Genomic DNA, 16,011 nt, shown 5'->3' on the forward strand with positions numbered 1-16,011 from the left:
TGCATCTTTTCAGCATGTATGCTGTTCTTTAGCTACTGTCACATAGTGCAAATAAAATAAAATACAACTTTCGTGCAATACATTAACATATTTTCACTTTAAACTACTCTCTGGAATTTAAATGACTGATAGATGACTGTTCTCATCTCAAAACATTCATCACATAGGGAATGTTAATGAACTCTAAATACAGTATATGTCGAATTCAACCTCACAAGACTGAGAAATTATCCCTTTAAACTTTAACAAAGTATATTTCTCATTAAATGGAAACATTCACAGGTCTTATGAACATCATAACGAAAATAACTCTATTCAAAATATATGTCAGGTGTTCAGGGCTCTAGCATTACAAATATCACAATACAATTTGCTCCTGTTGTGCTCCTCTCACAGCACAGTATCTTCTAACGGTGCCGTCATGCACAGCTCTGCACTCTTGCATGGCAAGACATTGCGCTGTGGTCTGCATCTGCCAGAACGGTCTTCATGACAGAACTGATGGTTCCGTGGGAAAGAGGGAATGGAGGAAGAAGGAGAGGTACACGGTACTGTCAGCTGCATGCTCACAGGCTGGCTGGAGAGCCTTCACGGTTCTGGTGGATGTCGGCTGTAGGGGCTTCACCGGAACATCCACACAGCAGTTCCTATATCACTCGGAGTCACAAGAGATAGCTCTTAAAGATCTTGCAGAGGAGGCTGAACAAGGGCGCTTCCGGCTCTGGTTCCGCAGAAAGGACAAGAGGTGATCCAAAGGTCCAAAGCATCCCAGGGCAGGCTGCAGAGAGTTGTAGGGAGACGTCCCTGCTGCTGCTCTATCACCAAGAGATGTTCAGAGATTAAAGTGCCCCACCCCCACTGATGAGAAGATTTGTGTCCAGAACATTTTGCAGGCCCTCGCCACCAACTTTTCGTGAAGACAGAGAAATGTGTTCCATTAGCGGTCAGTGTTCTTCTTAAGATTTATCATCACTGAGGGGGAGGTTTGGAAGGACCCAGAGAAGGTCAGTGCTGTCTCTGGACGAAATTTCCAACGTTTATTGGAAAATAATCAGGAACTGGAACAGGAACAGTTCTGTGACAGCAGCTGTGCATGGATTTGCCTCTTCCAAAGCCAGGTTTTTGTCGACTCTGCAGGCTGAAAAGGTCTTTAAGAGGCCAAAGAGGATGTTTTCCTGCCGTGCTAACTATGCTTGCCCTCACCAGCAGTTCATGACAGATACCAGGGGATCGGATGCAATGGACAATCAGCTCTACCTGTGAGCTTTCTTGTATTACATTCTTTCTGACAGAGTGGAATTACAATTGGTTGGTACAAATGGTGTCACGGGCTAGACAGGGGCCAAGCATCCATGCTGGCCTGGATAGGTCATAAAAAATTAGAGTATTTACAAACTGCCAAGTAACTTAACTCAGGGAGAGAAAAGTGGAAGTTGTTCATTGAAAACTTTTCATTGAAGTTAAGTTATTCCCAATCAGTTGAAGATGAGGGATTATTAGGGGCTTTTTTCAAATCAAATCTATATATATCGTACCAAATCATAACAGCAAGCACTTGGCAACAGTGGCAAGGAAAGACTTCCTTTAAGAGGCAGAAACCCTGGTCAGAACCAGGCTCAGGGGGTCGGCCATCTGCCTCAACTGGTTGGGTTGAGAGAGAGAGTGAGAGGGGCATGGGGGGGGGTGTAGGCAGGAACATGTTGTCACATGAAATTCATGGAGATGAACTGTAGTATGGAATTCATGAAGATATGGGAGCAACAGGCGTTGCAGGAACATGGGATGGTGATGAGTCACCATCTGCAGTATGAGGACAGGGATAGAGAGGAGAGGAGCTGGGAGAGACAGAGACTTCAGGAAAACACGGTTAGTAAATCCAGTACAAATGCCTAAAACTGGCAGAAACAGTGATTTTTAAGAAGCATAGTTATTGTCAGAGAGAGAGAAAGATGCTCAGTCCTCCCATCAGCAGCCTCAAGTAAACCTCCATCAGAGTGGCCTGCTAGGACAGTAAGGAACTATGAGCTCTCTGAGATATGAGGGAGCTTGGCCATTAAGAGCTTTATATGTTAACAGAAGGACTTTAAATTCTGCTTTGTATATTACAGGCAGCCAATGAAGAGCAGCTAACAGGAGAGATGTGATCTCTTTTCCTAGTTCCGGTTAATATTCATGCAGCAGCATTCTGAATTAACTGAAGGCCTTTCAGAGATTTGTTTGGACATCCAGATAGTAATGAGTTACAGTAGTCCAGCCTAGAAGTTACGAATGCATGGACTAGTTTTTCTGCATCCTCTTGAGAGAGGATGTTTCTGATTTTCTGAGTTTCTCAGGTGGAAGAAAGCTGCCCGACTAACTTGTTTTATGTGAGGGACAAAGGACATGTCCTGGTCAAAGGTTACGCCAAGGTTTCTTACAGTGGAGCTGGAAGCCAAAGTAATCCAGACTGATTAGATGATTAGATAGTATTTTTCTGAGGTGCTTAAGGTCAAGTACAATAACTTCAGTTTTGCCAGAGTTGAGAAGTAAAAAATGTTGGGTCATCCAGACTTTTATGTCTTCAAGACATGTCTGCAGTTTGACTATCTGACTGACTTCATTTGGCTTCATTGATAAATACAGCTGAGTGTTGTCTGCATAGCAGTGAAAGTTGATGCTGTGTTTCCTGATAATGTTGCCTAGAGGAAGCAGATAAAGCGTAAAGAGGATTGGTCCAAGTACCGAACCCTGTGGGACTACATAACTGACTACAGTACATGAAGAGGAGCTGTTGTTAACAAGAACAAACTGATGCCTATCTGATAAATAGGATTGGAACCACCTTAGTGCAGTTCATTTAATCCCAATTTCATGTTCCAGTCTCTGTAGTAAAATATTATGATCTCTGGTGTTGAATGCAGCACTAAGATCTAAGAGAAGTATGGAGGCTGATCCATTGTCTGAAGCCATTAGAATATCATTGGAGACTTTAACCAGCATTGTTTCTGTGCTATGAAGGGCTCTAAATCCTGACTGAAACTCTAGCTAGCTCTGATTCCAGATGTAAAAGAGGTGTTGCAGCTGATTTGGGAGTTGCTGTATTCAGTAGAAGATTATTGTCTAATGTAAGTAAGTAAGTAATGTAATTAAGTAAGTAAGTAATTTTATCTGTAAAAAAGTTAATAAAATCATCGCTGCTTAGAGCTAAGGGGATCACTGGTTCAACTGAGCTATGGCTCTCTGTCAGCCTCGCTACAGTGCTGAAGAGAAAGCTGGGGTTGTTCTTGTTGTCTTTTATTAGTGCTGAGTATTATGAACTTCTAGCACTGTGGAGAGCTCTTTTATAAGTTTTTAAGCTATCTTTCCGGGCTTTCCATGTCTGCTTTAAGGCACGGATTTTGGAATTATACCATGGAGCCAGCCTCCTCTGTTTTATTACTTTCTTTTTGAGAGGGGCGGCATTGTCGAGATTTGAACGCAGTGTGGCCATAGTGCTAATCATAAGGTCATCAACCTGCGTATGGGAGAAATCCTCATTTGAATTTAGATATGGTATTGTTGGGAATGATGACTGAATGTTCTCTTTGAATTTAGCCACACCATCTTCAGATAAACATCTTCTATAGCTGAATTTATTCCTCGATGCTGTGCAGCCAATGAAGGTAAACTCAAATGTATTGAGGTAATGGTTGGTCAGAAGAGAGTTTTGAGGAAAAATTGTTAACTTGTCAATTTCAATGCCATAGTCTAGTCTAGTAGGGAAAGAAACCCAGAACTAAGGCTGTCACTTTCTACATCCACATGTATATTAAAATCTCCCAGTATGATTTTATCTGTAATGAGTACTAACTCTGATATAAACTCAGAAAACTCTGATAGGAATTCTGAGTACGGACCAGGTGGACGGTATACTGTAACTAACAGAACTGATTTTTCACCTTTCCAGTCTGAGTGGGAAAGACTGAGATTGACCTACAGCCAGATTTTGGTCTTTGGTTGGTTAATAGGCTTGATTGAAATATCGCAGCCACCCCCCCCCTTCTCAACCTGTGGTACAAGGGATATGAAATGTTGGACCTTCAGGGAGTTAGGTTTCAAAGCTGTGGAGAAAAGGAAACCGATTCCTCCACTAAAAGAGGGGTGGTGGCTTAAAACCACCACTCCTTCCCATTCCCTCCTCCACTCAGCTTCATTCTTAAAATCACTGTGAGTTTCTTGTAAGAAAAGAACATCTTTTTTTTCCCAATGCTGTGTCAAAGATAAAAGCTCTTTTTCTTGCTTTTCTTGCACCATTTACATTCAAAACACCTAGTTTAAAAACATCCACGACGAGGGAGATGTTAAAAACCAGGATAAAAATGAATATATTAAATAAGACCAACATAGCTGCCTTTTCCATCATCTAACGTGTTTTGCTTTTAGCATCAGTTTCTTCAATCTGTCAATTTGTTGTACAGTTATTCCAGCTTCTTCCTTATTGCTCATGTTGGCCTTAGCTGATAAATGAAACAAACCAAAAAAATCTGTTATTTTAACTCCATGTTGGTTTTTTGTTTGCTGTAAAAACTTTTAATGCTTTCAGAACTGTACAGTTTTCTTTCTTGGCTGTTGCTCATGTTAGGAATATCGCTGTCGTCTGACACCCACTCATCACTCTCACTTTCATCTGAAATTGTTCTGTACTGCTCTACCACTACTTTGCTGGTTTTTGACTTGTTTGTGTTATTCTTGCTCTTTCGTCTTTGTTTAGTTGCTTTTGACTTTACTGCTGTCTCTGTGTCCTCCTCCACCTGCTCACTCCATAGCCCACTGTCTGTCCTCTTATCCCCTTTTCCTTCACTGTCTCCTGCACCACTCTCAATTCGTTCAGGTACACACACCACTCTCATTCTCTTTCTCATCCACACCACATTCACACACAAACCATCCATGTCCTTTTCTCCCCCCTACTTCTGCCCTATCTCATTCACACCATTTCCACTTACCTCATTCACACTGACACCCGGTGCACTTGTGTTACCCATCCCGTGCTGTGTGTTATTTGAGACCAAATTGGTGGAAGTTTTGATTTCAGTTAAGTTTTTGTTTTTAGTTCCTCTTCTGTTTAATTTTGGTGTAGTAGCTGTTTTAAATTTAGGTGGTTGGGGGACAGACACAGTTTCTATAGACCTAAACATAGACAGAGACTCTATTCTATTCTTTGCAGGTGACTGCTCTGACTGAGGCGCAGAGGAGCATGTTAAACTGAGGCTCTGCCTCCTGGTCTCCACTTGGGGATGTCGGGGTCGGCCCACACTGACGCAGGGGGGCAGCTAGCTACACTAGCATAGGCAGGGCTAGCTAAGGTGCGGAGCCGCAACTCTAACTCGCTAATTTTCGCCTTCATTTCTACCATCATCCTGCATCTATGACAAGAGGTGCTATCATAAAAGGAGGCAGAAGAATAACTAGACATGAGGCACACAGTACGGAACAGGAGAGGAGTGGAAGGGGAGAAGGAGGAAGAAGGAGAGAGAGAGAGCTAGAGGACATTGCTAATCATGTAGTTTGATTAGCGGAGCAACAGTGTCAGCTATGAGCTGAGGAAAGGGGGGAGATATTGAGTTCTATACCTGTGTTAGTGTGACAACAGTTTGCTTTCGGATTAATCGGGTAAATGGGGCAAGAAATGAGGCAACAACATGGCACCACGGATGGCTGCCTTGGTGCTTAGCGCCGCAGTACTTTGTTTGTTTTTGTTTATTTGTCACATTTTAAGTTGTCCATCCCTCATCCAATACACTCGGGAAGAACTCTTAAAGTCGGAACATCCAACCGGTCACACTTTTTTGCTGTTTTCCAACGAATCAGGAATATTTACAGAACTTTTGGAATATTACAACACATGGCCAACCAGATAACGGAAATGGAGAGGAAGCATCCTGACTCCCTGCTCATATTCTTGGGGACTTTAACAGAGCAAACCTCAGCCATGAACTGCCAAAATACAGACAGCAGGTTAAGTGTCCCACGAGGGACAAAAACACTGTTACACTGTATTAAAGGATTCATATCGCTCTGTCCCCCATGCAAATGCTCCACAATAATCCCAGTCCCAAGAAATCCGGCTATCTCTGGACTAAATGACTCCTCCGTAGCCCTGACGTCTGTGGTCATGAAGTTCTTTGAGAGACTGGTGTTGAGCCACCTGAACGACATCACCGGCCCCCTGCTGGACCCCCTGCAGTTTGCATATCGGGCAAACAGGTCAGTGGATGATGCAGTCAACATGGGGCTGCACTACATCCTGAATCATCTGTGTGATTTGTACACATCCAGAGTCAGGAAACATCTCTGTAGACCCATCATACCCTGGACACAGCCTGTTTGAACTTCTCCCCTCTGGCAGGCGCTACAGAACACACCAAAACATCCAGAAACAAGAACAGTTTCTTCCCCCAGGCCGTCACATTGATAAACACTTGATCAGTCACCAAGTGTCAGTAACCCCCTGACCCCAAAACAAATCACTCACTTGCAATTTATATGTCTCACAATGTCATATTATCCCTGTACATAAATGAACAACATAATCCTCACTGTAATTAATACAATATATACGCACATACTTATATAGACCGGACCTCTGAACACGTCATTGTTTTTATTTATTTCTATACTATTCCTTAACTTATTGTTCTTTTTGTCCTTGTTCTTTGTCGAATGTTTGTTATGTCTATTTATTTTTGTTCATTTGTTTACCTCGTACAGCGAGCAAAGAAAAACTGTAGTCTAATTCCTTGTATGTTCACATACTTGGCCAATAAAGCTGATTCTTATTCTGAATGTGTAAGCAGGCAGGTGTGTGTGGGAACCCAAGTGCAAGAGAGTCAGGCAAAAGAACAATGTTCAAAATCCAAATTTTTTATTCAAAAACTGAGCTGAGGTCAAAATTCCAGGAGTCAGTCAAACCAGGCAACAAGGCAGATCAGGAACAGGAAGAATCAAGGGTCACAAAAATACCAAACTAGATCATACACAGGGATTCAACAGGACTAAACGCGAGAGAGCTTGAACACAAAGGTAACAAAGATAGTCTGGCAAAGACATGGGGAATGATCAGGGGTTTAAATACACAGGAAACAAGACACAGGTGAAAGACATTAGGGTGGAGACAGCAATAATAAAAGGAGGGAAAAACCAGGAAGTAAACCAAACAACAACACAACAGAACCAAGACTTCAGAATAAAACAGGAAATTACAATAAAATGAATACAGAGCCTGACAAAATGGGAAAGAATAGCAGAGACAACACACAAGTTGACACAGAGTACAACCATCAGTGACCAGAAATGATGTAGCAGACTTACCGCAACCAGCAACTAAAGGCACATCAATGTCAAATGATGATGAGGATGACATGAGAACAAAATCTAATTTTTATCAATTTCTTTATGGTTTTGGCTGTTATGTCTCATTTACAAACAAACTGGGATGTTCTGCAAATTATGTGTGGTGCTTTGTTAATTGTGTGAGGTTTTCACAAATTTGCCTGTTGTAAAAGTTGTCTGTCAATTAGAAAAAAAAAGTAAGAAGCAGAAACCTCTGAGTGGGCGGAGCCATCTGCCATGACGGGCTGGGTTGCAGAGAGTGAGGGAGGGATATAGAGAGAATGAGGTCAGCAGCAAAGAGAACATGATAAATGAAGGGTCTTTTCTTCCCCTGCTCTCTCCCCTTTCTGTCTCCAACAGTTATTTTTCTTTCCCCCCTCTCCCTGTCAACCCAATCGGTCGAGGCAGATGGTTCCGCCCACCCTGAGTCTTGAGTTGATGCTGTCTGATAGCAGGTAGCTTCCTCATAGAGAGACTGTGCTCACTTCAAAGAACACTCGTCACATTAATAGTTTCATTAATAGTTTCTAACCCTAACCCTAGTTTTTTTTTGTTTTGTTTTTTTGTTTTTTTTAATTTAAAATAGGAGAATCTGCATGGGGCATCTATTTAACAGTCAGTGGACATTTTTTTCTGCTTCTGTTGTCAGCTGATTAAAAATACATTGAAATATTCACAAAAACACATGTTGACATGTTGATTTCACCTCAAGCCAGTCACCCAGTCTTTCATTCCCCATGCTCCTAGTCCTGCCAGTCCCCCATTTGCTGGTATATCTGTTATAAACATAAAAAATTTGACAACGTTGCCATGAACACTTGAATCTGTGTGTGTGTCCCACCTTGACAACCCCCTCCTGGTTCTGATTCCCCCTCTCTTGTGGTTGCCATTGTGATGTGCATCTGTGCTCTGGATACATCCATTACTCCCGCTTTTCTCTTTTAATGTCTTCATCTTCACGTACCTGAATAAGTTTTTCACCCCTTCATCATTCATTCCCTCTCATCCTCTTCTTTCCCTCCTTTCACTCAATTTATCTCTCTATTCCTCCCCCTAACCCTGGTCTTCTTTCAGCCCTCTAATCCCTTGACTTCTCCCTACATTGAACCCTGTGTGTGTGTGTGTTTGTTTGTTACTGACTATTGTGTCCAGTATGAGATCAGAGGAACAGTTGGTCCAATCAAAGAGCAGCAACCTGGGAAAAAGCCAAGAAACTTCCTCCCTGTTGTGTTTGTTTGTTGGCAGGACATTTAGTGAGTGTTGGTTTCAGGCCATGTGCAGGGAGAATAATGCTGGGCATTTGTAATGTAATATGATTGTGTAGATACACAAACTTCCCAGAGAATCGAAATTCACTTTTAAACAGTGGGAAATCACCTGAATGGAAAAGTTTGGGCTGAAATGATTTCCCAGTCTGTCCTTTAAGATGTGTCCTCATGGCCATCCATGTCCTGCAGCTTCTTTCTGCAGAGGCAAGAAGTGGATGAACTGAGATTACCTGAGGTGTGTAACAACAGAAGGTGCTAGCAGGTGCTCTGTTCTCATGGACAGACAGATGGATAGAAATGGAACAAGTGGAAAGAGGAGTGAGGGAGAAGATGAACATACAGTAGGAACCAGGGTCCGGTCCATCTGTCCATGCCATGGTTCCCACTGTGCTTTAAATCTCCTCAGTCAACAAACGCACACGTGTGCGCACACACACACAAGTATTATTTGGCCAAGCTAAAACCATTATTTGGGGTTAGCCTCATTGCCTCATGGTAAATAATCTTCAACGCACAAGGAACCCACTTAACATTCAATGTTGTCTGGTTGACCTTTGACCTCAAATGTTGTTTCATCCCTTCACAATCAGCCAAAAGTGAAGAGGATTAGTGTGTGTCTGTGTATGTGTGTTGAGTGTGCATGTGTGTGTGTAAGTATGAGTGTCTCACATACTAATTGTGTTTCTCTTGTCATTCTCTCTTTCACCCTGTAGGTGACCTAGTCGCACCACAACTCTACCAACGCTTTCTCCCTTCTCCCTCCTTCTTGGCATAAACCCATCATTGTCAGCCTCACCAATCCCTTCCACACGCTGAAATGTGTGTTTTCACCCCCCAGTCCTTTCTCCTTCCCTTCCTTGTTCTTCTCCTCCTGCCCTCCTGTCAGCTAGAGTCTCAGCGCAGTGAGCCAAGCAACGAGCCCACTCTGAGAGCAGTCTCAACCTCCACAATACCTTCGCCCACCCGTCCTAAAGATAACAGCAGCAAATGTGAGGAGGTGGCAGTATGCAAGCCCGGCATCCTGCTTCCTGTATGGCAGCCCAACCGACCTGGAATGGGCCATCAGGTGGCTAGAGCTGTGGTCTACTTTGTGTCACTGATGTACATGTTCCTGGGGGTGTCCATAATCGCTGACCGCTTCATGGCATCTATAGAGGTCATCACATCGCAGGTGAGGACAACTGTATTGGGGGAGAGTGGCCTCCTGTTTTTTATTTGTCTTCACTTACTTGACTTCAAATCATGATGAATTTATAATTGTGAAGTCATCAGAAATGAAGGCATATATCCATATCCTGATCTATAGCACAAAAACAGACTGTGGATGTGCTTAACTCAGTGCATCCTTGAACGCTTACACTGGATAACTCTAACTTTTTTTTTATCCTTTTATTATCTGTAAGTGAATTGTTTAGTCCATAAAAATCTGGAGATTATCAAAACAGTGACACAGCTGGTACATAGTCCAACTATTGCTCATTCCTGTGTAGGATGAAAGCACAGGATAGATCTATATATATCAATTAATTCATTCATCTTCCATGTCTTTTCTGTTTCTGGGTCGCAGGGGGTCCTAGACCTAATCCCAGCTCACATTGAGTGAGGGCAGGATACACCCTGCCTGACAGGGCCAACATACAGAGACAGACAGAGGCAAACAGCCACCCACACTCAGACCTATGGGCCATTTAGAGTCAGAACCTGGAGGAAACCCATGCAGCACAGGGAGAAAATGAAAACCCTGCACAGAAAGGCCCCAGGCCTGGGAATCCCCGACTTTTCAATTGTGGGGCAACAGCACTAACCACTATGCCGCCATGCTGCCCCATACATATATATACATATACTAATTGATTGATATATATATATATATCTATTATACATCTGAAAACACTGCGCTTTAAACTGGATCAAAGTACTAGATATAAATTTTGACCCTTTGTGTCTGCAGTGTGATGGAATCTTGTTGTTTTTTTTTCTTTTATCCAAACTTTGTGTGCACAGATCTCTCACACCAGCAGATTACGGTTCAGGAGTAAACTGCAAGCAGGGAGGTCCTAGATCTCCAGTCCATTCTGATAGGGGAGTCGGTGTGATCTTTTTTGGAGGGGTGGGGTAAAATCAAATCAAATTTACTCCCACACCATCAACTCATAATAGAATTACATCAAAGAAAGACCGGGTGAAGACCAACCTTTTTATTTAGAATTATCTAAAGAGATCCATCAAGTCCCTCTAGCAAACGCTTGGATCTTGCAGGAGAATGAGAATAGGGAGAGAGAGGACAAAATGTTGTTTTAAATGATGAAACTATAGAACTTGGTGAGATTTAAAGGTGAGTACAATTCTCCCTCTCTCTCTCTCTCTCTCTCTCTCTCTCTGTGTATTTGTGTGTGCCTTTTGGAATGAGAAGTAACAGGTTTATTGAAGCTGCTCATCCTTCTGACTGTGTGTCTGCCTACCTGCCTGTCTGACGGTTTCCTTGCCTTTCTGACTATCTGGCTGTCTGTCTGCCTGTCTGATCGCTTTACTGCCTGTCTTTTTGGTTGTTTCTGCTGCTGCAGTAGAAGATGTCATAGAGCCAACAGAAAAATAAAAGGCATTAATTAAAGTGATCATAGTGTCAGAACAGTAAGACAGTGAACACGAAAAGGCTGTGACTGAAATCTATGGTTGTGTGTGGGTGTCAACAGGAGAAGGAGGTGACCATCACGATGCCTAACGGGGAGACTTCAGTGGCAACAGTTCGAATCTGGAATGAAACTGTGTCCAATCTCACTCTCATGGCTCTGGGCTCCAGCGCCCCAGAGATACTGCTGTCTGTCATAGAGGTACACACATGTACATACACACACACATGCACACCGACACATGTTACAACCCTCTCTGTCTCCTTTCAGGTGTGTGGTCATAACTTCGAGGCTGGTGAGCTGGGACCAGGAACCATTGTTGGCAGCGCTGCCTTCAACATGTTTGTGATCATTGGGATCTGTGTGTGGGTGATCCCCAACAACGAGACACGCAAGATCAAACACTTGCGTGTTTTCTTCATCACCGCCTTCTGGAGCATTTTCGCCTATATCTGGCTCTACCTTATCCTGTCTGTCATGACACCAGGCGTGGTTGAGGTGAAATGCCATTGATTTGAGGAGAGACTCAGTTGATAACAAGGACACATTTTCATTCTGTTTGAGTGAAACATTTATATTTCTGCTTCAATGTCACTGAAGGAAGAAACTGCTAAAAAAAAAGCCCTCTTGAGGATGCCACTGATGTGACACTGATGATGTTACCTATGTGGCCCTGAAAGATTTTCTTTTTTTATCCTCTGGATGAAAGAAGAACATACTGTATGATAATAATGATGCTCTGTGAGGATGATCATGCTGTCATCTTCACAGTTGCCAGATCTCAACCTAGTTGACCATGTGTGAGATTTTGGGTGGCTTTCTGTTGTTCTTTTTCATCATCAAGGTTCAAGAAGAAGTGATGGTGATGATAATCTTTAATCACTTCATCTGTTTATTTCAGGTGTGGGAAGCCTTTGTGACCCTGCTGTACTTCCCTGTGTGTGTCATCCTTGCTTGGATCGCTGACCGCCGCCTGCTCTTTTACAAGTACATGGGCAAGCGTTACCGTGCCCACAAGCGACACGGCATTGTCGTAGAAACTCAGGGAGACTTGACACCCAACAAAGGTGGCATGGAAATGATCATAGATGGCAAATTCCCACCACGGGGGGGTGCTGTGGTCCCTGCTGAAAATTGCCTGGAAGCTCAGGATGGTATAGCTGCAGCCAATAATATTGGTGCAGCAGCAGGAACCATAGCAATGGGAGCCGGGGGCAACCTGCCCAACTCCAACAGCATGTTTGGTAATGTGGAGAGCAGCAAGGAGCTGGACGAGAGCCGCAAAGAGGTGGGTGTTGGGGTGTCATACATCATACAGCATCATGGTGCAGAGATCACACAGATGTCACAAAGAGTTCCAAAAGACGCAGTCAACACCAACCTGTCTGTTAAAGCATTACACATCACTTTAATCCCTGATAAACTGTGAGTTAGATAGGTGAGTTCTATGAACACAATAATGACAATTAATGTGACTGACTCATTGCTGGAACTAGACTCTAGTGGTTTGTAAAGGAACCACAGGTTTTACTCCTCAGTATTTCCTTCATGTTTCAGTCCTAGGGGTTTCCACCTGATTTGGAGGTTTAGGCATTCAGTTAGATTTTGGGACTTCCAGTCATGTGTATGAACATATGTAGTTTTTAGTTCAGTGTGTGTTGTCTTGATCATCATGAGTGTGTCCACCCTCTCCAGGTCATTCGTATTCTGAAGGAATTGAAGCAGAAATATCCCGACAAAGAGCTGGACCAGCTGGTGGAGCTTGCCAACTACTATGCCCTGCTGCACCAACAAAAGAGCAGAGCCTTCTACCGCATTCAGGTGTATGATATAATATATATTATTCATCAATAGCACCTGAAAAACACACAGTCCAGACCTAAAGTTCATAAAGATCATTAAATAATTTCAAGAGCTGGTTCAAGTTTAAACAGACCTCGTTTAACCAGACCAAACCTTTTTCAAGCATTTAAAAAAATCTCTGTTTTTTCTATGATATGAAAGTTTGAGCATGCTAACTAACGTTGTGTTTTGAACTCCTGCTGTTTGTGACCTTCAAGGCAACTCGTATGATGATTGGCGCCGGTAATGTCCTGAAGAAGCATGCAGCTGACCATGCACGCAGAGCAGCTGTTCCTGATGAAGAAACACCAGAAGAAGATGACTTGGGGATATGCAGCCGCATTTCATTCGAAAGTGCCCACAGTCAGTGCATGGAGAACTGTGGTGTTCTGACCCTGGCTGTGGTCTGCCAAGGTAATAAATCATGACCTGATAGTGAGTTCACATGAACAAGTCAGAAAGCTGGTGTGGGAATAAAGTCTAAATCTTAAATATAAATCTTATTAGATATATAGTATGTCTCAATATACAACTTCAACTTCACAGTCTTTGTGTTAAAAATTTACTCTCTGCGTTGGAACTTTAAAGGTTGAGTAAAATCCTGGCTTTTTCTTTATTAGGCTGAATCAAAGCTAAAATTCTCTCATCCTTTATTTTTACCTCATTCTGCCTGTGAGACAAAAGTAGTTTCCTTTTGAAATTTTATATAAAAATTCCCTTCAAATTCTCAGTTTAAACATAAGATACTCCAGTGTAGGAAATTGTAAAGTCTCACTACAGCCAGGGATGGAGGTTAGGGTAACCCTAACCTCCCTTCCTTCCAATGCACTACGCTTCCATTCACAGATACATGTCATGTTTGTGATCTTTGACAGACTCTTATGAAAAGTGATCATATTCTATGTTGGACTTGTTCAGGGGGTCTGGGAGAAAATACCTTCTATGTCGACTACAGGACTGAGGATGGTTCTGCCAATGCTGGCTCAGATTATGAGTACAGTGAAGGGACTCTTGTGTTCAAACCTGGAGACACTCGTAAAGAGATCAAGGTAAGTGAGCTCTGCACCACCAACCACCAGACAAACACCACAGTGGGCCACAGACTTCACCAACGCCCTCATATGCGCTCAAAGTCAGATGGATGAAGAAAAAAGTGAGCATGCGAGTTTGAGTTCCTCATCATCACCTTGACTATCAACATAGTGAAGAGCAGAATTGGAGGGAAATTGTAATTTTTGACTCATTATGAAATATGAAATGACACAGAGACATGGTTCATTTAATTTTAACAGACTACAGGTTGACTGAAGATGCCACCGGTCTGTGGTGTAAACTGATCACAAAGTAAATTGAATGTCCCGTCATTGGAAACAGTTGCTCTGTCTCATGTTTCATGCACTGACATTTACATGGTATTTATTTCTTTTCTGCAATACATTTTAAGGGAACAAAGTACAAAACTCCTACCATGATGTCCTCAGTTGCAACTTGTTGAACACTACTTCTGTTTTCTTCTGCAACATTTAAAACTCAGGTTGGTATGTACCATCCTGAACTCCGGGCGCCACTGATGTCAGGGATGTTCAAGCAAGACAGTTAATTATCTGCTGGGCCAATTAACAACATGCTGCTTCAAGTTAGTGTTATGACAGTCTTTTTCTTGTCTGTGAGTTCCATATGAGCACAAAAAATTTGATCCTACCTCACTTTTTTATTGTGAAGGTGGAAAGATAAGTTGAGCATTTCTGTGAAACCTACTTATTAGCAGTCTTCATGTGACTGTGAAGATCAGTATTAAGTTACAGCCATGTTGATTCTGCTCCATCTTTAACTTTTGTCAGTGTAGAACCAGTTTATTTACACTTCTCACCTTTTGGAGTCCTTCAAACAGTATGAGCATATCAAATTTAGTCTTTCTCACTCAAACTGGAAAAACCAGTTCTGCTAGTTACTGGCACTGGCGCTTACCCAGGGGTGTATTCTTTCCCCACTGCTCTTCTCCCTTTACACCAATGACTGCACCTCGGATGACCCATCTGTGAAAGTGTGTGAACTGTGAAGTTTGCAGACGGCACAACGGTCATTGGCCTTATCAATGAGTCTGCCTACAGGCACAAGGTGGACTGACTGGTCATCTGGTGTGGTCTTCTACACTGTCATCATCCACTCTGTTCTCTGCACTTCCATCACTGTCATCATCATAAAGTTTGCAGAGAAGATCATTGGGGCCGACCTGCCCTCCATCCAGGACCTTTACAGGTCCAGAGTCAGGAACCAGGGAGGTACCATCACTATAGACAGCTTACATGGTGTTCAGACTGCTTCCCTCCGATAGGCACTACAGAGCTCGGTTTGCCAAAACTACCAGACTTAAAAACAGTTTCTTCTTCCAGGCTGTCTCCCAGACCTCCCCATAAGCCGACTGTCAACCTCATGAAATATTTGCACATTGCTGCACTATTGAAAATATTCCACTGCGTATACTTCCAATATTCTAATTTCTAACTTCTATATATAGACATAAAATTTCCTCTTTTTTTTTAGATTTTATTTCTGTCTGTCCCTTGTCCAAGTGTGAAACACCGGAATCAAATTCCTGGTATGTTTACACATACCTGGCAAGAAAACAATTTTTGATTCATATTCTTATTACAGTATACCATCCAACTAGTTTGTACTCCTCCAATTTCTGAGTTTATATCAGTTAGTACTCAGTACAGATAAAATAATTATACTGAGAGATTTCAATATTCATGTGGAAAGTGACAGCCTTAGTTCAGCGTTTCTTTCACAACTAGACTCAGTTGGCTTTTCCCAGTGTGTGAATGAACCAACTTACTGCTTCAATCAAATCCTTGCTCTTGTTCTAACATATGGCATTGAAATTGACAAGTTAACAATTTTTCCTCAAAACTGTCTTC

The 16,011-nt window shown here is 42.5% G+C and overlaps 1 protein-coding gene across 1 annotated transcript in view; it reads left to right on the forward strand.

The window, feature by feature from the left end:
• Nucleotides 1-16,011, forward strand: part of LOC115052843 (sodium/calcium exchanger 2-like) — a 70,930-nt gene that overhangs the window by 41,903 nt on the left and 13,016 nt on the right. Inside the window, exons 3-9 of the mRNA XM_029517238.1 lie at nucleotides 9,332-9,789; nucleotides 11,312-11,449; nucleotides 11,519-11,746; nucleotides 12,150-12,536; nucleotides 12,944-13,069; nucleotides 13,309-13,504; nucleotides 14,009-14,139. Of these exons, the coding sequence (XP_029373098.1) occupies nucleotides 9,436-9,789; nucleotides 11,312-11,449; nucleotides 11,519-11,746; nucleotides 12,150-12,536; nucleotides 12,944-13,069; nucleotides 13,309-13,504; nucleotides 14,009-14,139 (1,560 nt within the window). The 5' untranslated portion in view covers nucleotides 9,332-9,435. The remainder of the gene's footprint in view (nucleotides 1-9,331; nucleotides 9,790-11,311; nucleotides 11,450-11,518; nucleotides 11,747-12,149; nucleotides 12,537-12,943; nucleotides 13,070-13,308; nucleotides 13,505-14,008; nucleotides 14,140-16,011) is intronic.

The sequence above is a fragment of the Echeneis naucrates genome, chromosome 13 (genome assembly GCF_900963305.1).
Source record: "Echeneis naucrates chromosome 13, fEcheNa1.1, whole genome shotgun sequence".
In the NCBI taxonomy this organism is placed as follows: domain Eukaryota; kingdom Metazoa; phylum Chordata; class Actinopteri; order Carangiformes; family Echeneidae; genus Echeneis; species Echeneis naucrates.